This window comes from Onychomys torridus, chromosome 22 (genome assembly GCF_903995425.1).
Source record: "Onychomys torridus chromosome 22, mOncTor1.1, whole genome shotgun sequence".
Lineage (NCBI taxonomy): Eukaryota > Metazoa > Chordata > Mammalia > Rodentia > Cricetidae > Onychomys > Onychomys torridus.
In genome coordinates, this window is record NC_050464.1 from 19,287,156 (window position 1) to 19,307,170 (window position 20,015).

The 20,015-nt window shown below is 49.9% G+C and overlaps 1 protein-coding gene across 1 annotated transcript in view; it reads right to left on the reverse strand.

The window, feature by feature from the left end:
- The window catches only part of Castor2 (cytosolic arginine sensor for mTORC1 subunit 2), a 39,326-nt gene extending 24,860 nt beyond the window's left edge, over positions 1–14,466 (reverse strand). The window contains exon 1 of the mRNA XM_036172398.1: positions 14,005–14,466. Within this exon, the coding sequence (XP_036028291.1) occupies positions 14,005–14,117 (113 nt within the window). The 5' untranslated portion in view covers positions 14,118–14,466. The remainder of the gene's footprint in view (positions 1–14,004) is intronic.
- Between the last annotated feature and the right edge of the window lie 5,549 nt (positions 14,467–20,015).

The window sequence follows — 20,015 nt, forward strand, 5'->3', positions numbered from 1 at the left end:
GGATGGCAGCTGTGTTCCACTACACTTATCTATTAAAAATTTTTTACATGTTTCTTTCTTTATATTTGTGTGTATGTGTGTATGTGTGTGTGTGTGTGTGTATGTGTGTGTGTGTGTGTGTGTGTGTGTATGTGTGTGTGTAGATATGAGTGCTATGGTGCTTGTGTGGAGGTCAGAGACACCCTGTGGGAGTTACTTCTCCACTTCTACCACGTGGACACCAGGGATTGAACCCAAACCACCAGGCTTGACAGCAATTGCTAGGCCATCTTGCCACCTCGACTTTTATATTTTTGGAGAAAGTGTCCCACCACTAATAAGTATTTTACATACCCATCAACAACTTACGAGGGTTCCAATCTTCTACCTCTTTGCCAGTACTTCATCCATTTAAAGTTTACTGTTTTGAGTTGTTGTTTTTAAATTTAAATTTCAATGATGTGTACCTGTGTGTCTGTGAGTACCCGGGGAAGCCAGAAGAGGGTGGTGGGTTCCCTGGAACTGGAGCTATCACAGGCAGTGAGGTGTCCAGCGTGGGTGCTGGGAGTTGAACTTGGATTCTCCGAGAGGGCAGTCCGTGCTTGCACACCAGCTAGTTTCATACTCTCAATAGTTGCCATTTGATGGGGGCGAGTGAGGCCCCAACTCTACTTAGGCAGCTTTCCTCTCTGGTCCCCCGAGTCTTTGGTTTTTGTTTAAGAAACGGTATTATGGGGCTGGAGAGATGGCTCAGGGGTTAAGAGCACTGGCTGCTCCTCCTGAGGACCTGGGTTCAATTCCCAGCAACCACATGGTGGCTCCCAACCATCTGTAATTCGATCTGGTGCCTTCCTTTGGTGTGTAGGCAGAACACTGTATACATAATAAATAAATTAATCTTAAAAAAAAAAAAAAAAGAAAGAAAAAGAAACAGTATTATGTAGTCCAGGCTGGCTTCCTACTCTGTGTTACCAATGAGGACCTTGAACTCCTGATCTTCCTGCCTCTACTTCCTCAATGCTGAGATGTGCGGTGTTGGGGATAGAACTCAGGGCGTCATGGATGCTAGCAACTGAGCTACATCTCCCGCCCCCCAAGAGAGTCTTATATCTGTTGACAGCAGCAAATCACAGGATGCTCCACCAAGCAGCAAAAGAAAATGCTATTCTCTGTCAGGGAGGAAGGTAAGAGGAACCACTGTCAACCAGGGCCTTTCAGCAAAGTAACAAAGAAAGCAACCGTCTTCAAAGAGCTGGGAAATGTCAGAATAAACGGTGTTCATCAGAGATCCTGAGTTTAAAACCAAATTATTTGATCTTTCTTTTTGGAGGCATGGTCTTGCCACGTGACCCAGGTTGGTCTTGAACTTGTGAGCCTCCTGCCTCAACCTCCTGAGGACTGAGTGTCCTCACAATGTGGCGGCTGGCTTTCTACTGAGCAAAGGCTCCAAGAGGTGGTGAGCACTAGGCAGAGCCTATTTTTTATGACCTAGCCTCGGGTGCTACCGAACACACAGTCCCGAAGGCACACATTGAAAAGCAAGAGGAAAAGGGGGCACAGAAGCTTTCGCATGAAGCATGTTGGAGGCATTAGTCATTTTAAAACTATTGCAGAACTGGGGCACGGTGCTGAGTGTGTGTAATTTCAGCACCTGGGAGGTGGAGGCAGGAAGATTATAAATTCAAGGCTATCCCTCAGCTACATAGCTAGTTTGAGGCCAGCCTGGGCTACAAGAGACCCTGTCTCAGAGCAAAACAAACCTATCTCAGATGTTTATAGGGTAAATGGGAGGATAGGCGGGGCAGAGGAACAGTTAAAATGCCAGGTGTGATGGTTAATCTTAACACGAAAATGATTGGACCAAGAGGCACTCAGGAGACTGGTAAAAGGCACTCAAGGTGTGTCTGTGTGGCCAGATTGGAGACAAGTAGATCACAAGGGCTCTAACTGTATTGATGACTTAATCTGTTGCTGGACTGGGACTAGTGAAGCTTGGCAGGTAAAGGCATTTGCTAGCAAGCCTGATGATCTGAATTTGACCCTGGGACCCACATGGTGGAAGGAAATAAATGACTCCCATAAGGTGCCCTCTGACTTCCATATGCATGCTGTGGTGTGGGCATAACACATACTATATATATATACACACACACACAACACATATATATGTATAGATATAGATATAGATATATATACACACATATATAGATATAGATATAATATAAAGGAATTTGAGTAGATGTTGGGGAAGCGATGGAGCTATAGAAGAAGGTGGGGCCTGGATGGAGGAAGGAGATGGGGGCTGTGTCCTTGGGAGCTGTATCTTGGTTGAGTCCCTTCTGCTGTGGGATGTCTTTCTCTATGCCGTGAGTATGTGTAGCTCTGATTGATTGATTAAATAAAGTTGTTCGGCCCATGGTGAGGCAGAATAAGGTTAGGCGGGACATTCCAACTGGAGAGAGAAGAGAAGAAAGGAGAGGCAGAGGAGATGCTGTGAAACATCGTCAGGAGAAGATGTAAATGTACTGGTAAGCCACGAAGCCATGTGGTAAATACACAGATTAACAGAAACGGACTGAGTTAAGTTATAAGAGCTGGGTAGTGAGAAGCCTGAGCCATTAGGTTATACAATTTGTAAGTAATATAAGCCTTTGTGTCTGAGCAGCTGCGGGACCAGGCGGGACTAAAATTCCCATTACACCCTTGCTGTTATAGCTCCATTCTTCCTAGTCCACCGTGATGTGAACAGCCTCTCCACACACTCCTGCAGCCATGAAATGAGCTGTTTTGCCATGCACTCCCCACCAGGATGGACCCAAACCTCTGAAACCATAAGCAAAAGAAAGGCTTCCTTTCATAGGCTGTTTATGTCAGGCCTTTGACATAAAGCTGATTAAACTACCCTGCCAGGTAAGGAATGTGAGCCTAAATAAAAGGCCAGGCTGAGGAGTGAGTCTTCTGAATACATGTGTGTTGCATGTGTGTTTGTGTGTGTGCAGGTGCATGTGTGTGGTGGTTTGCCTAAGAATAGGCTCATAGATTTGAACCCTTGGTCATTAGGGAGTGGCACTACTTTGTAGGGATTAGGAGGTGTGGCCTTGTTGGAGGAAGTGTGTCACTGGGGGTGGGCTTTGAGGTTTCAGATGCTCAAGCCAGGCCCTGTGTCTTTCTCTTCCTGCTGCCTGCTGATCCGGATGTAGAACTCTCAGCTATCTCTCCAGCACGGTGTCTGCCTGTGTGCCGCCATGCTTTAAGCCATGATGATAATGGATTAAACCTCTGAAAATGTAAGCCAGCCCAATTAAATGCTTTCCTTTATAAGAGCTGCATGGTCATGGCTGTCTCTCCACAGTAACAGAACACTGAGCAGGACATCCACGAGTATGCACACACACATGTGTTCCTATGCAACACAGAGGCTGTCATTTTTTTAAAGACTTATTTATTATGTATACAGTGTCCTGCCTGCATGTATGCTGCACACTAGAAGGCACCAGATCTTACTATGGATGGTTGTGAGCCACCATATGCTTGCTGAGAATTGAACTCAGGACCTTTGGAAGAGCAGCCAGTGCTCTTAACCACTGAACCATCTCTCCAGCCCCTGAGGCTGTCATTCTTTAGGAGTTGCTTACCTTGTTATTTCGAGCCAGGGTCCCTCATTTGCCTGGCTTCTCACTGAACAGGCTAGGGTGGCTGGCCAGCCAGTCCCAGGGACCCATCTATTTCTGCCTCCTTAGCACTGGGATTTCACATGCCCCACCATGCTTGCTTTTTTTTTTTTTTTTTTTTGTAAAATTAGGATTCTAGGGATCAAACTCAGGTCCTCATGTCCTTTACCAACCGAGCTACCTCTACATACCCATTTAAGGATCCTAGCACAGTAGAGCTATGGCCAGGGATTTGAAATAAACATCGGTCTCTAGAAGTCACCTCTAGGTAGGAGTTTGGTCCCCCACCAGGACTTCCCTTTTCAGGGGGCCCCCCGTTAAGCCTGAGGGGTGTCACCTTCTACCACTGGCAGAGACCACCTGTTCGTTCGTTTGTTCTCACGGACAGTGTGTGAATGTGTGCACATGTGTACGGAGCGTGGTGTGGGCATGGTGTGTACAAGGTGGTGTCACGCACGTGGTCGTGTGCGTATGGTGTGTGCACATGTGTAAATGTTCACGTGGGGGCCCGAGCATGCTGCCTCATGTTCTGTCTCTCCCTTCCACCCTGGTCACTGAGGCGGGGTCTGTCAATCAAACCCAAAGCTTGTTAATATGTCTCCTTTGGCTGCTGGCTTATTCTGGGGATCCTTTTTCTGCGTCCAAAGCTGGAATTACAGGTGGGCTATCACACTCACTCAGCATATATTTATATGGGTTCTGGGGACCTGAACTTCGGTCCTAGAACTGACGTTACAGGCTGTTGTGAGCCGCCAGGTGGGTGCTGGGAACCAAGCCCAGGTCCTTCGGGAGAGCAGTAATGGCTCTTAAACTGCTGAGCCAACTCCTTAGCCCCTCTTTCTTGCTTATGTGTGCAACAGGTTGTGCGGAGTCACGCTTGACTTTTTACATGGGTGCTGGGGATTTGAACTCAGGTCCCCACGCTTACACAGCAGAGCTGGTACCCTCTGCGCCATCTCTCCAGCCCTTTATTGTCACGTTTTAAAGATAAAGTCTCTCACTGGGGATCTGGGGCTTTTCCGTTAGGCTAGAGTGACTGGCCAAAGAACTCCAGGGATCCACCTGTCTCTGCCTCCCTCGTGCTGGGATGACACACGCATGCCACCACTCCTGGCTTTTCCGTGTGGGACCTGGGGATTGGACTCAGGTCCTTAGGCTTGCTGGGCAAGCGCTTCACCCACGAAGCCACCTCCCCAGCCCCTTGTTTCACGTCATTAAATTCTGACGGCGACTTCAGCTACGGCAGGTCCCTAGGCTCTATATCTCCAGTTTCCAGTTAAGAAGGTAACGGCACCAATGGGACAGGCCAAATGGTCCATGACCATACTTGCCAGGGTGTGGCCGTCTTGAGTTTCCCCTGGAGGCCCCCTGGGGCTAGTCTGTCTTTCCCTAAATGGCCTCAGCCCAGTGTACCCAGGCAAGCGATAAAGATCTAGACACACTTTGTGTAGTTTTAAGCTTTTCTTGCATCAATGCCTCTTTAGCTGCCGGTATCCAGCAGTTTGTCGGCAAGACCTTAATAAAGCAGTAATGCAGGGACCCAGCACAGGGCAGTATGCACCAGAGACCTTAAATGGAAGCCCAACCCAGGTGGCATCTACAGGTTTTCCTATAACTACGGGCCAATCCGTGAAATGGGCTTTTTTGGTTTGTTCGTTGTTTTGTAGCACAGGTTAGACTCAAGTTTATGCTTCTCCTGCTTCAGTCCGCCAACCCCTGGAGTCCTAGGCCCATGCCACCATGTGCCCAGTAACACACGTGCTTTCTGTGGTGGCACTTTTCAAAGGTCATAACAGGGGCTGGGGGTTTGGCTCGGTTGGTAACTTGCTTGCCAGGCAACCATGAGGATCTGTGTTCAGATTCCCAGGAGAGAGGTAAAAAGGCAAATGTGTCAGTGCATGCCTGCGATCTCAGATCTGGGGAGGTGGAGTTAGGATCCCTGGGCTCACTAGCCAGCCAGACTAGTAGAATTGGGGAGTACCAGGTTCAGTGAGAGACCATGCCTCAAAAATAAGGTGGGGAGCAACAGGGGAAGGCACCAGCTGTCAACCTCTGGCTTCTAACTGCCGGGACAGACAGCAGGCACATGTCACCATGGTAAAGCAGCTGTCTAGGATTCTCTCGTGAGGGCTGAGGAAGTACCTTAGGGGTATCATGTCTGCCTATAATCCCCCAGTAAGGGGTTGAGGGTATTAACTCAGTGCTAGCAGGCTTGCCCAGAATCCCCCCCATGAAGGGCTGGTATATGACTCTAGTATAGCACCTTCACACATACATGCATACATAAGCATACACCAGACACAGACAGACACAAAGATAGTGGCATGTCCCTTGCCTTCCAGTTGTGGCCTTGGCTATCAAGAGGCTCCTAGTGACAGGAGTCCAGGCTAGCTTGGGCATCTGGCTGGGTGCTCCGAGTAACAGGCTCTCCTGATCTGAATTCTTGAGTGCAAACCACAGTCACTCCAACCCCTTTCTGGGTATTCTGGGTCCTTCCTATTTTGTTCCATATCAGTAAAATCAGGCTTCCACTCCTCGGGTCTGCTGTAGAGTTGGCATGGCCTAACTGATGACAGGGTTGCAGAAGATCCTGGAATGTACTACGGTTGTCACAGACTCCATTTCCGGAAGGACCTGGCTCTAAGGAAAAGAGGGAGGAGCCTGCTTTTCCAGAGTGATGATCTCTGGCCCCTCTCATCAGGTCCTGGGTTCCAGGGCTGTGGCAGAGGGCAGCCACAAGCTCTCTAGAGAGCAGAGTCAAGTGCTGTAGTGAGGGGCTGTAGCGAGACCCTCCTTGATCAGGGAGCTCACATCATGTGTCCCCAAACCTCCCCACACTGTGGTTATACCCTCCATCACCTGGATGTATAGACCAGCCAAAGAATGCACCCCTATCTCTAGGCTAGAAACTTTCATGTAGTCAGTCCCACCTGAAAGGGGTGAATCCTGATTGGTCCATGGTGGTCTTGTGCATGGTCATGGGACACACAGCTCCAGCCAATAAGGTGAGAAGGTCTGTGCCAGGCTTGGGGAGGGGGCAGGGAGAGGATAGGGTCTGAGTACTTTGTTGGGGGACCCTGTGGGAAGCCACAGCACTAGCTCTAGCTGGGGTTCTCACTGTCCACAATGACGCTCTCCCAGCTGCTCCACAGGAGGACACAGCTATCGCTAAGGATGGCCAGTCAGATTAAAAAAAAAAAAATCTTGATGACATCATCACATCTTCAGGTTAACTGATATCAAACAGCCCAGCTCCTCACACTTTTGGTAGTTCTGAGGGGTGTAACTCTTCCAGAGTGAGTGTTCTACCTGCTAAGCCACGCCCCCAGCCCCTCACTGGGGGATTCTAGGCAGGGGCTCTACCACTGAGCCACATCCCCAGCCCCTCACTGGGGGATTCTAGGCAGGGGCTCTACCACTGAGCCACACCCCAGCCCCTCACTGGGGGATTCTGGGCAGGTGCTCTACCACTGAGCCACACCCCAGCCCCTCACTGGGGGATTCTAGGCAGGTGTTCTACCACTGAGCCACACCCCAGCCCCTTACTGGGGGATTCTAGGCAGGGGCTCTACCACTGAGCCACATCCCCAGCCCCTCACTGGGGGATTCTAGGCAGGGGCTCTACCACTGAGCCATGCCCACACCTGTGGCCATTAGATTTTAGTCTTGTGCCCTACTGCTGAGCTACACCCCAAAACCTTTTTATTGTATTTCCCCAGCCAGGATCATGTTAAGTTGGCCAGGCTGCCTTTGGAGTCATTCTGTAGCTCAAGCAGGCCTTGAACTTGTGATCCTCATGCCTCAGGCTCCTGTGTATTTGAATGACAGGCCTATACCATCTGTCCCAGCGTGAGCGTCTTCTCTTCAGTTTGTTCTTCTGACAGTTTCATGCATGCATGTAACGCACTGCTGTCACTTCCAATGCGTATTACTCTCTCTTATCCTCTTCCTCATACGGGGCCTTTTCTTTTCACAGACACCCTGTCCCCCATCAACTCCTTTAGCTTCCCTATTTCCTTAGGGCCCGTATCAAATGCTCCCTCCTTCACTGTGGTAGTTCTCAACCCATGGGTTGCAACTCCTTGGGAGATTGCATATCAGATATTTACATTACAATTCATAGCAGAGGCAAATTACAGTTCTGAAGTAGCAATGGAGTAATCTTATGGTTGGGGGTCACCACTACATGAGGAACTATATTAAAGAGTCGCAGCATTAGGAAGGTTGAGAACCACTGGTTCACTGCTTCTCAATTCTGCTCAATTAACAACATGCTATACTCTGTCTTCTAGGTTATCAACCACTATGCCAAGAACACTTGATACCCACTTGCCTCTGCCTTCCAAGTGCTGGGATTAAAAGCGTGCACTGACACTATGCCCTGGCCAAGATCACTTTTTAAAAGGTTTATTGTATTTTTAAATTATATGTACAGGTGTAGATATGCACATGAGTGTAGGTGCCTAGAGAGGCCAGAAGAGGGCGTCAGATCTGGAATTACAGGTAGTTGTGAGCCACTCAGTGTGGGTGCTGGGAGTTGAACCTGGGTCCTCTAGAAGAGCAGAATGTGCTTTTAATGACTGAACCTTCTCTCTAGCCCTCCACCCCAGAATGCTCTCATATCATCCCTATCTGTTAAGGGTTGGTTGTAAGATGACCTCTGTAGGCTTAAACATTTGGCCCTTGAATAGAGCTCAGGCTACTGGTTTGGGAGGTCAAAGAATCTTTAGGGTACGGAGTCTCCCTGAAGAAGTGAGTCACTGTGGACAGGCCTTGAAGCTTTTATGGCTGGGCTCCTACTTCCTGTTTGTCATCCACTTCCTGGTCTACCATGCCGCAAGAAGTATTAGCGATGGTCCCTCAGTTATGAATTCCATCATGCCTTCCCCGCCATGAGACTGACCTGTCGGAGTGTGAGCCAAAGTAAACAGTTCCTGCTTTAAGCTCTTTCTGTCACAGCTCGGAGAAAAGTTAGCTGACACAGGTACCCTTCCCACACCATACTGTATACAATCAAAGTTACTCTTTAATGTGTACATGAGGGTGCGTGTGTGGGCGCAAGCACACATGTGTATGTTCACATGGAGACCAAAGGATGACATCAGGTTATCTTCCTCCATTGTTCTCCGTTCCCCTCTTCTTCTCTGCCCCCCTTTATCTGAGACAGCCTCTTCTAACCCTGAAGTCCATTGCCCCCCCTTATTTTAAGGCTTTATTTTTAACTATGTGTGTGTGCATGTGTATACATGATTGCAGTCAGAAGAGGGAATTAGATCCGCAGGAACAGGAGTTACAGGTGGTTGTGAACTGCTTGATATGGGTGCTGGGAACTGAACTCCGGGCCTCTGCAAGAGGAGCATGTGTGTACTTGACCACTGAGCCATCTCTCTAGCCTCCAGCTCATTTTTTTTTTCTTCTTCTTCAAGACAGGACTTCTCTTTGTAGACCAGGCTGGCCTTGTACTCACAGAGATCCAGCTGTCTCTGGTCTCTGCCTTCTGAATGCTGAGATTAAAGGAATGCACTACCACTGCCCACCCATTCTTTTTTTTTTTTTTTAATGTAAGTGCTGGGGAATCCCAACTCATGAAACTCACACTTGCATACAGGTGTTTTTCCAGCTGAGCCATCTCCCCAGCTCCAAAGGCTACACTTGACTTAGCCACATGTTGTTAAGAGATGAAGAAACAGAGCTGCCAAGAGTAAGATGAAATAAACGTAGGTATATCATACAGCTTAAGCCAGGGGCAGAAGCTCACTCCCAGGGCTTAAAGGCTGGAGAAGGGCAGTTATCCTAATGAGTTCCAGGATATGAGGGGGGTGGGAGGGAGGAGGAAAGGGGAGGAGAGAGACACAATATGAATGAGAATGAAGGAATGAACATAGCTGGATAGAAAGTATGAGGACTTTAACCAGGCTGCTTCCCACCCTTGCCTTCAACATGCCCTTTTGCAAGTACTTAGGGACCGTGTGATAGATTTCAGAGCCAATCACAGAGCTAGAGATTTGATAGTATCTCTGAAGAGTAACCTGGGGCTGGGCAACATGAGGCATACCTTGCAGAAGTGGAGCCCGGCTCCCTGCTCCAGCTTTCTCCCAGGAAAGATATACCTGAGTACTGCTAGGTGAAGGAGTCAGAAAAAGACTAAAGTTGGATGTGGTATCCCAGGCCTGTCTTCCCGGCTACTTAGGAGGCCTTGGGAGAAAATTCCTGAGTTAAGGCTTGTCATGGCTACAGAGTGATTCAAGGTCAGCCTGGGCAACTTAGTAAGGCCCTGCATCAAAATAAAAAACTGATGGGCTGGAGAGATGGCTCAGAGGTTAAGAGCACTGACTGTTCTTCCAGAGGTCCTGAGTTCAATTCCCAGCAACCACATGGTGGCTCACAACCATCTATAATGAGATCTGGCGCCCTCTTCTGTATACTAAATAAACAAACCTTTAAAAAAAAAAAAAAAAACTGAAAAAGGCTTGAGGTGTGGCTCAGTGGTAGAGCCCCTGCCTAGAATCCCCCAGTGAGGGGCTGGGGTGTGGCTCAGTGGTAGAGCACCTGCCTAGAATCCCCCAGTGAGGGGCTGGGGTGTGGCTCAGTGGTAGAGCCCCTGCCTAGAATCCCCCAGTGAGGGGCTGGGGTGTGGCTCAGTGGTAGAGCACCTGCCTAGAATCCCCCAGTGAGGGGCTGGGGTGTGGCTCAGTGGTAGAGCACCTGCCTAGAAGTGAGGGGCTGGGGTGTGGCTCAGTGGTTAGAGCACCTGCCTAGAACCCCTAGTGAGGGGATAGTGTGTGGCTCAGCAGTAGAGTGTGCTTGCCTTGTATGCAGGCAGCCCTGAATCCAATCCTCAGTGCTGCAAAAAAAGAAAGAGGCCACAAGGGAACGTATGAAGGTCAGTGGTTTGATCCTGTGCTCTTGAATCTTTCTGATCAGCATACTGCCAACAGAAGGGCTGGGAGCACTGTTGAATATGAACCTCCTCTGTAACCTGTGCTGGCAAAAACAGAGCTTTATCCACAGAGATGTAGACTCAAATCTTGGGCTCTATCACTGATCTCATGACCTTGAGCAAGTTAATCCCTGAGCGCGATGTTCCTTTTTGGTAAAAGCTATGCCACCGAGTTGTCTCGGTCCCTGTATACAATAGGATATATGTCATGTATTTCTAGTATTTCTACAGAAGGAGAGACTAGGTTCCCCTTCCTGCCTAACTCCTACTAAGATATCACATATAATCTAAAGCCTCTTCATCCAGGTAGGCTCCCAGGCTGCCCTAGCCAGTCTTCAGTCTCCCTTCTTTCTTTATTTAAAATCATATGTACACGTTTATATCAATGTGTGGGTATGTGCACATGAGTGCCGGTACCTGCAGAGGCCAGAAGAGGGCACCAGATCCCTTGTAGTGGGACTTCCTGGAGGTTGTGAGCCACCTGGCATGGGTGCTGGGAAGAGTGAACTTAGACCCTCTGCAAATCAGTCATCAGTCTTAACTGCTGAGCCATCTCTCCAGGCCTGGGCTGGAACTTCAGCTTTTCCAACTATGTCTCTTTCTTTCCCTAGACTGGGCACTTAACTCAGCAGGGGGAGGGGCAGTCTATCTCTACATCCCTTGGGCTCAGAGTCACCCAGGCACCAAGTGAGTGTCCTCCAGAGTCATTCTCTCCCCTGAGTTCTACCTGCTCCACTCCAAGGAGACATCACATAGAGAGAGAGAGAAAGAGAAAGAGAAGAGAATGGCGGGGGGGGGGGGGGGGTGAGGAAGTGACTAAGTCTGCTAGGAGGTGGAGGCAGGGGAGTGCTTGGGGAAGTTCAGGGTGATGATGTCACTGGTCCCGAGGACCAAAGTGGAATTGACAGGGGTGGAGGGGACATTCCAGGAAGAGAAAAACGACGATGTACAGGTGGGAAGAGGGGAAGAGAAGGAAAGCGACCTGTGGGTGTTACTAGCATATCTGCTGGGGGTGGGGGGTGGGGGATGGCTAAAGACAAGGATTCTGGATCCAGGTTCCTCTAAAGGCCTTGAATGCCACAGCAAGGACCTGGCCCTCTAGAAACAGCGACTGTCTCTTTTAAGCAGGCAGTGTGATATTCTGGAGATGCTTGGTTTGGGGGGAGATGGGTACTAACAGGAATCTGGACCACTGTGGTGGGGGAGAAGAATCAAGAATTACTACCTGCATGGCTCACTGCCGTAAATAACAGCCCCACCCCACCATCCGTTTTGAGGCACAGTGGTTTTTACATGAATTGTACGACCCACCCCCAGCAAGCAGCTCCTTGAAAAGGAAGTGGGCCTGGCTGTGTTATGGCCATCTCACAGAGGGACAAACAGAGAGACGGAGAAGGACAGTGACCTGGCCCGGGGCCACTGGGGCTGATTCCAACGAGAAGCCACGCCTGGGCTCAGAGTGCATAAGGGCAGTGGTAGTGAGCCCTCAGACCGGCTAGACTCAGCGGTTTCTAGAGTCAGAGCCTGGAGACAAGGAGGTGACCTTTGACCTCTCAGGCATCTTGCAACTGGTCACTTGGGCCTACCCTGGAAGGAACCTTACAAGGGGACAGGGTTTCCCTGTGGTCAGGTGGGCCATTGTGAGCTTGTCTCTGAGTCTTAATTTGAGACCTTCGACTTGGACCCTGGGAGCAGCAGATGCGGATCGGATGCCCATAAAAAGGCCAGTCCCTTCACCAAGGCACAGGGTACAGTCAGAGGCAGGCTTTCTCCTGTCTGTCTACCGAATGTCCCCCTAAAAGCTCTCTTTTCTCCAACCTGAGAAAGAAAAGAAGAACCAGAGAGCTGTCGGGGGTGGGGGTGGGGGTGGGGGGCTGCTGAGGCCACAAGTTGGGAGTCTGTTACCTCTGGATCCTAGGGATTGTCTAGGGGTGGGCAGAGGGCAGGTGGATTTAGGATTAGCAGGCGTTGACAGAGGGGATTTTTGCACTTGGGGGTGGAGGTGGGAGTGTGTTCAGAATCGGAGCTGTTAGCTTTGTTTTCAAATGACCTGTTTAATGATTTACCTGGGGCCATCCAAGGAGCAAGGGGCTCCACTCAGGCAAGGGAGGTAAAGATTTCAAACCTTGGGTCCCCACAGATAGAGCAGTCCTCGGAGGAAAGAGTAAACAGACCTAGCTGGCTTCATCTTCCAAACAATAGTCCTGACCGAGCTCCTCCTCCGAAAGGTTGAAGTCAGGTCCCTGAGCAAGAACTTTTAACAGGCTCTTTCTCCTGAGCCCAAGCCCATCAGAGACAAGACAGCCTGGGAAGGGAAGGAGGGAGGGGGGTGTTTGCTGTCAATTTAACTTCATCTTGACCCATAATGTATTCGTTTCTTTGGCAGGGAGGTAGATGCATCTTCGCCTTAACCGCTATCCCCACCACCCAAACTAGACCCATCATAATGGTAAGCCAACAAGGTTTAAGTTAGCCATAGCTTGTTCCAATTCCCACTCGGCAGGAAGAAAAGGGCAATTAAAAGCAAAGACAACCCGACTCTAATCCAACAGGAGTTTATGAAGTCAAATGCACACCTAGCAATGGGAACAATCCGAGATTAAAAAAAAAAAATTTTTTTTTTCTTCTTTTTCTTCTTACCTCCCAAGGCCTTCCACTATTTTTTTTCCCCCTGCAACATCCAAGCCCAGCCTCCAGGCAGATCCATAAACACGCCTGCTCCTCCCCTTCCATGGTTCAAAATCCCCCCTCCCTCCCACTTCGCTGGACCCCCAAAGAGAAAAGAAATCAGCGACCCTGGCCCCGCAGCCCCTCCCCCGCGGCCTGCTCCTCCTCGCTCCTCTAGCAGGCACCTGGAGATAAACATCTACTAATGATTTTATGATTTTTCTGTTCTGGGGTAGACGAGCTCAGCGCCATCCCTCCCCGCTCGCCTGCCGGTGGCTACAGGGGGGCCGGCCCAACCAAGAGGAGGGGAGTGGTGGTGGTGGATGGATGGGGGGATGGGGCGTGTTTAGTTTGTTAATTTCCACCTCCGGATCCCCACACCTGTTTTTCATTCATTCATTCATTCGTTCATTCATTCATTCATTCACGGATGCATCACAGAGGCCATTTGGGGAGGTGACTAGAGATCTCAGGGAAGGGGACTGAGATGGGGAGGAGGGTTTGGGTGTTGGTGGCAGCAGTTGGAGGCGCAGTGGGGTGGGGGGGATCTGGGTGGAGGGGACCCCCAACTAGAGAGCACAGGGGTGGCTTTGTCCGATGCGGGAGGATGGCAGAGATCCCGGGGGGGGGGGGGGAATGAAGTTGTTTTGCACTGCGTCCCCCCGGGGTGCGCCTCTTTGTCTGTCCCGGGGCGGGTACCATGCGCCCCCCCCCCCATCCCCTCGCCCCACACTCTCTTTCTCTCACCTGGTCTTGGAAGACAGGAAGGCAAGTTTGATGAGGCCGTAGGTGAAGAGCGGGATACTCTCCTTGGCGACGCTGGCAACTTGCAGCCGGTGTTCCAGAATGTGCAGTTCCATCGTCCGCCCAGGGCTCCTTCACAGCGGATCATCCGCGGTGGCCCGAGTGGCGGGGGGACGGGGGGGGGGGGCGGGGGACGGGGACGAGCAGCGGCCCCCGCCCCCTGCGCGCCCCAAGCCGTGGGGCAACCGGCCCAGGGAAGGGGGCCGGGAGCTCGGTGCTGGGCTGATTTGTACTCGATCCAGAAAAAGGAAGCTTGGCAAGTTGCAAAAAAAGGAGGCCTGGGGAGGACCTGCGGGGTGCAGCGAGCTACGGGGTGGACAAGCAAACAGCGCCCGGCGGAGCGCGGCGCCCGGCGCAGCAGCAGCTGGTGTTCGCTGTAACAAACAACTTGCCACTCAAACGCCGGGCCCGTGCTGCGCAGGCGCTGGCCGCGGGGCCACGCGGGGCCTGTCGGGATTTGTAGTCCGTGCTCGCGCTTTTACGCGGCCCTTCCCCCTGGACTACTCCAGCTTGCTGATGTCAAGCCAGGGGGGCTGGGCTGCTGAGCCACGGTGCACCCGGAATGCAAGATTTTGGGGATCCCCAGGGACACAGAAGAACCCTATGGTACACATAGGGAAATTTGGAGCCGACCTAAGCTTAGGTGCATGCTCTGTCGTCGCTCAAACTCGGGATCAGGCGCTTTCTTTGGGGTGTCAAGCGAGCTACCCCTTTCCTCCACAAACAACTCCAACGCTGGAGAAGGCCTGAGCCTGCCAGGGGAGAGATTTAGAGGAATCGGTGATTGCCGTGCAGCGAAGCCAAAGCAAAAGACCAGGCTTGGGTTAGACAGAGAAGGGTTCTGGGTCCTTGCGGAGAGGTGCTGAGGGCTGAATGAGAGCTTGCAGGCAGGGGGAGGGGGGTGCTCAGAGGGAGAGCTGCGCGGCCTTCCAGGCAGAAGGAACACCGTGTCCAAACGCAAGGAAGCGTGAAAGCCCCCACGGTACTGTGTTTGGCTTTGTTGCTGCGGAAAATGTGAGGGAGGAGAAAGATAAGGCAGGCATGGGAACCAGGACCCGGGTCTCCGGGATCATGGGTGCACAGCGGCTGAAGTAACTGTGGATCTCGGGGAGGGGGGAGGGTGCGGGGGGGGGGTGGGGAGCGGGCCTGAATCTGAATGGGAGTTATCCTTAGTGTTTCTCACCCCAGGTTTGCATGCTGTCGGGGGACCTGTTCAGCAAATATCCCCCCCCCCCACCCCACTCTGTGAGCCTTTCATGGTTGACTAGGTTTTGAAATCCTTTAGGTTAAAGTTACTGACTAGTGTTTTTGCCCTCTGGCAGAGTTCTTTGGGGGATGTGGTGGGTCGAATCTACCTGCTGAGGTGGACAGGAAACTCTTTTTTTTTGGAGGGGAGAAAATCCTGCCTGTCAATCTCACATTCGCAGTCCCCTTCTATGAGGGACTTACTCTGCTTCCTCATACCGACCAGGGTGTGAATCCTAGAATCTGGAGTGTGTCTCATGGCCTGTCCATCCCTCTGTTGCTTTGATTTCACTAAAGATTGGGCCTTCGAGATGGCTCAGCGGGTAAAGACACTTGCTGCCAAGCCTGATGACCTAAGGTGGATCTTTTGGCCCCAGACCTTGGAAGACCAAGAGAACCTCTGGTTGCCACATGGGAGCCGCGCGCGCGCGCGCGCGCGCGCACACACACACACACACACATCGTTTATCGTTTAAATAATTGATCGTTCGTTTTTTTTTTTTTTTCCAGAGCTGAGGACCGAACCCAGGGCCTTGCGCTTGCTAGGCAAGCCCTCTACCACTGAGCTAAATCCCCAACCCCAATCGTTCCATTTTTATTTTGTTTTTGAGACTGGGTCTCATTTATCTCATGTTGTCCTTCGACTTTTCATATAGTTGAGGATGACCCTGAATTTCAGATCTTACCTCCATCTCCTGAGTTCTGGAATTACAGGTGTGCAGTGCCACATCTGGTTTATGCCACGGTAGGGATGGAACCCCGGACTTCGTACATACTAGGAAACACTCTTTGGTTTTTCGAGACAGGGTTCTTTCTCTGTGTACTTTTGGTACCTGTCCTTGATCTCACTCTGTAGACCAGGCTGGCCTCGAACTCACAGAGATCCGCCTGCCTCTGCCTCCCGAGTGCTGGGATTAAAGGTGCCGCCGCCGCCGCCGCCGCGGCCGCCGCCGCCACCACCACCGCCATCACCTGACTAGGAAACACTTACAACTGAGGAATCCCAGTCTTCCTTTTCTTTACTTTTAACTAAAAGCTTAATATATATATATATATATATATATATATATATATAGTGTCTATAAGTGTTTTGCCTGTATGTATGTATGTGCATCACAAGCATGCTTGGTGCCCAGAGAGTCCAAAAGTGTGTCAGACCCCCAGGTAATGGAGTAACAGATGGTTGTGAGCTGCTCTGTGGGTGCTGGGAATTGAACCCCAGGTTCCCTGGAAGAGCAGCCAGTGTTCTTAACCACAGATCCACCTCTCCAGTCCCTTATTTACTTTAGAAAAGATTGGTTTTTATTTTTACTTATGTCTCACTGTCTTTGTGTGTATATGTTGTGTCTGTATTGGGGGTATGTGTGCCCTGGAAGACCAGAGGCGGGTCTTGAATCTCGTGGAACTGGAGTTACAGGTGCTTGTGAGTCACCTGACATGGCTGCTGAGATTCGAACTCAGGTTCTCTCTTAACCACCAAGGCAGCTCCTCAGCCCTTCTTTTGGTTTTCTGCATTATTTTTTTTGGAGACTGGGTTTCCTGTAGCCCAGGTTAGCCCAGAACTCTTGATTTTCTGGCTCCTACCTCTCAAGTTCTTGGATTGAGGGTGTACCTCTATCACACATAACAGACCATCCAGAGACTATGTTTCAAGCTGGGCATGCAGCCTCAGTGGTAGAGCGCTTGCCCAGCATTTACAAGACCCTGAGTTTGATCCCCAGCACTGTAAGTAAATAAAAAGGAAATATTGGGCATGGTGGCACACATCTGTATTTCAGTGCTTGGAGGGCAAAGCAGGAGGATTGTTGCCAGTTTAAGGCCAGCCTAGGCTACATAGTGAATTCACACAGACTTTGGCTACATAATGAGGGTCTGTCTTGAAAAACCAAAACTAATTCAACTAAAAGAATCCATTTCCCTCCTCAAAAAAAATCTCTGTTCCATAAAGGCATGATTTTGGGGGCTGGTGAGATGGCTCAGCAGGTAAAGGTGCTTGCTGCCAAGCTTTAAGATCTGAGTTCAATCCCCATGACCCACTTGGTGGAAAGAAATAACCAACTCCCTAAGTTGTCCTTTGGCTTCTATATGTGCACACACACACACACACACACACACACACACACACACGCACATGCACACGCACACGCACGCAGGCACACATGGTCTCTTTAAATAAATGTAATAAAAAATAAAAAATGAGTTTTGGCTGCTCTCTGCTGTGTCCTCACTGTTAGCAATAGCAACTGGTATACAAGGGAAGAGGCCACTCATTCAGTGTCTAGGGAATACATACATGCAGAAGCTTATGCCTTGCCAATGGGTGTGACAGATCTAGAAGGCCCAGCTAGAAATGTATTCAGGAGGCCAGCTTGGTGGTACATAGTCATCATCCTAATACTAGGGAGGCAGAGGATCAGGAGTTCAAGGTCATCCTCAGCTACATAAATAGTTCAAAGCTAGCCTGGGCTACATGATGAACCACCTCTTTCCCTCCCCCCAAGTGCATTCAGGGCCCTAAAAGGCAGCTGCAAGCTATGGTTAGAGTGGAGGTAGCTGGTACCAGCCAGTCAGAACTGCACATGAAAAAGGGAATTGTGCCTGTAGGCACAGCATCACAAAACAGCTAACCAGTGACTGAGGCAAGACAAACAAGGCTCCAATTAGGATCGGGCCAGTTTTCTGACTCCTGTTCCCAGTGGGCCAAATCAGTATTTTCCAATCTGCAGGCTGTGACCTGCAAGTGGATGGGGAAATCAGTTTTTCAGGACACACCTAGCATAAAAACTGAGAATCCAGAAGGGCACAGAAAAATGCCCATGGTAAGAAGAGGTTACTCTGTCACCAGAATTTATGATTTAGTTATGTGGGTGTGATGTGTATACAGCCGTAGACTGGGTCTTGACATAAAGGTTTCTGTTTGTGTGTGTATGGGGGTGGGTGGGTAGGTGGGCTGGGGATTAAACACAGGACATCCTACTGAGTGATGCCCCCCCCCCATCCCAGCCCCTCATTGGAAGATTCTAGGCAGGTGTTCTACTGCTGAGCCATGGTTCTAGGCAAGCTCTCTATAGTTAAGACATGTTTCAGCTCCCCTCACTGGGGGATTCTTTTCTTTCCTTCCCTTCCTTCCTTCCTTCCTTCCTTCCTTCCTTCCTCCCTTTTCTCTCTCTCTCTCTCTCTCTCTCTCTCTCTTTCTTTCTTGGTTTCTTGAGACAGAGTTTCTCTGTGTAGCTTTGGAGCCCTTCCTGGAACTCACTCTGTAGCTTCGAACTCACAGAGATCCGCCTGCCTCTGCCTCCCGAGTGTTGGAATTAAAGACATGCACCACCACTGCCCGGCTTTCACTGGGGGATTTTAAGCAGGTGCTCTACTACTGAGCCACGCCCCCAGCCCCTCATGGGGAGGAGCGGATTCTAGGTAAGTTCTCGAACACACTGAATTATACTCCTCAGCCCTTCACACTGGAAGATTTACCGCATCCACTCTACCACTGAGCTACATCCCCAACCCTTGACTTTTTGAGACAGGATCTCTCTCACAGCTTATTGTCGTGACCAACTGACATTATAACTCCACATTATTTTATTTCCTTTACACTTAAAAGCTTTACACACCATTGGGACACTGGAAAATATGCCAACACGAGCGGAAGAAATTGGCCAATTGTCCTGTTTTCCCCGAGAGCAAGATGGCTTTTCAGGATGGGGGAACTTTCAGTTTAAAAAGCACAGGCCCTTCTCTGTTCATCCAAGATCAAGGTGGCCACATCACTTGGAAGCAATTTAGTTATGCAAAGCCATAAAAACCTACATTCAGCCCTGGTAGAGTGGATTGGAGGTTAGCAGCTCCATGAGTGCAAAATGCACCCCGGAGTTCAGAGACTCCATGTGGGAAAATAACGTAAGTATTTCACAAGTATTTTTCTTTTAATTTTGATTTCCCATTGAAATGATGATATTTGAGATATTGGGTTAACTAAACTACATTGTTGAAAGCAATAAGATCACCTACTTTTCATTTTAATTTTCTTAAAGATTTTATTTTTTATTTATGAGGATGTCTGTCTGTCTGTCTGTGTGTTAGTATGTGCATGTCCGTGCAGGAGCCTGTGGAGACCAGAGGAAGGTATCAGATCCGCTGGAGCTGGATTTCCAGGTAGTTGTGGGCCACCTGACATGGCTCTTAAGCACTGAGTCATTTCTCCTGACCCCTTCAACGTCTTTATGTTTTATGATTTTTTTTCATATGTATGCGTGTATATGGTATGTATGTAAGTGTGTATACATGTGTACAGGTGCTTCTGTGTGAGTATGTGGCAGCCGGGGTTGTCATCAGGAGCCTCCCTTGATTACTTTTCTTCTTACTAATTGAAACAACATCTCTCAGTTGAACGCAGAACTTACCACTATGATATGACTAGCCGGAGTGTTCTTGGGAACACCCTATCTCTACTTTTTGAGTGAGCACTGGAATTATAAGTAGGTGGCTGCCACAACCACAAGGATTTTGGTTTGGTTTGGTTTTTGGAGACAAGGTTTCTTTGTTATATAGCTCTGGCTGACCTGGAACTCACTGTATAGACCAGGCTGCCCTTCGAGCTCACTGAGAGATCCAACTGCCCCTGCCTCGGGAGTACTGGGATTAAAGGCGTGTGCCGCCACTGCCCGGTGCTTTTTTAGTTTTATGATGGTGGTATGAGGCTTGAGTCC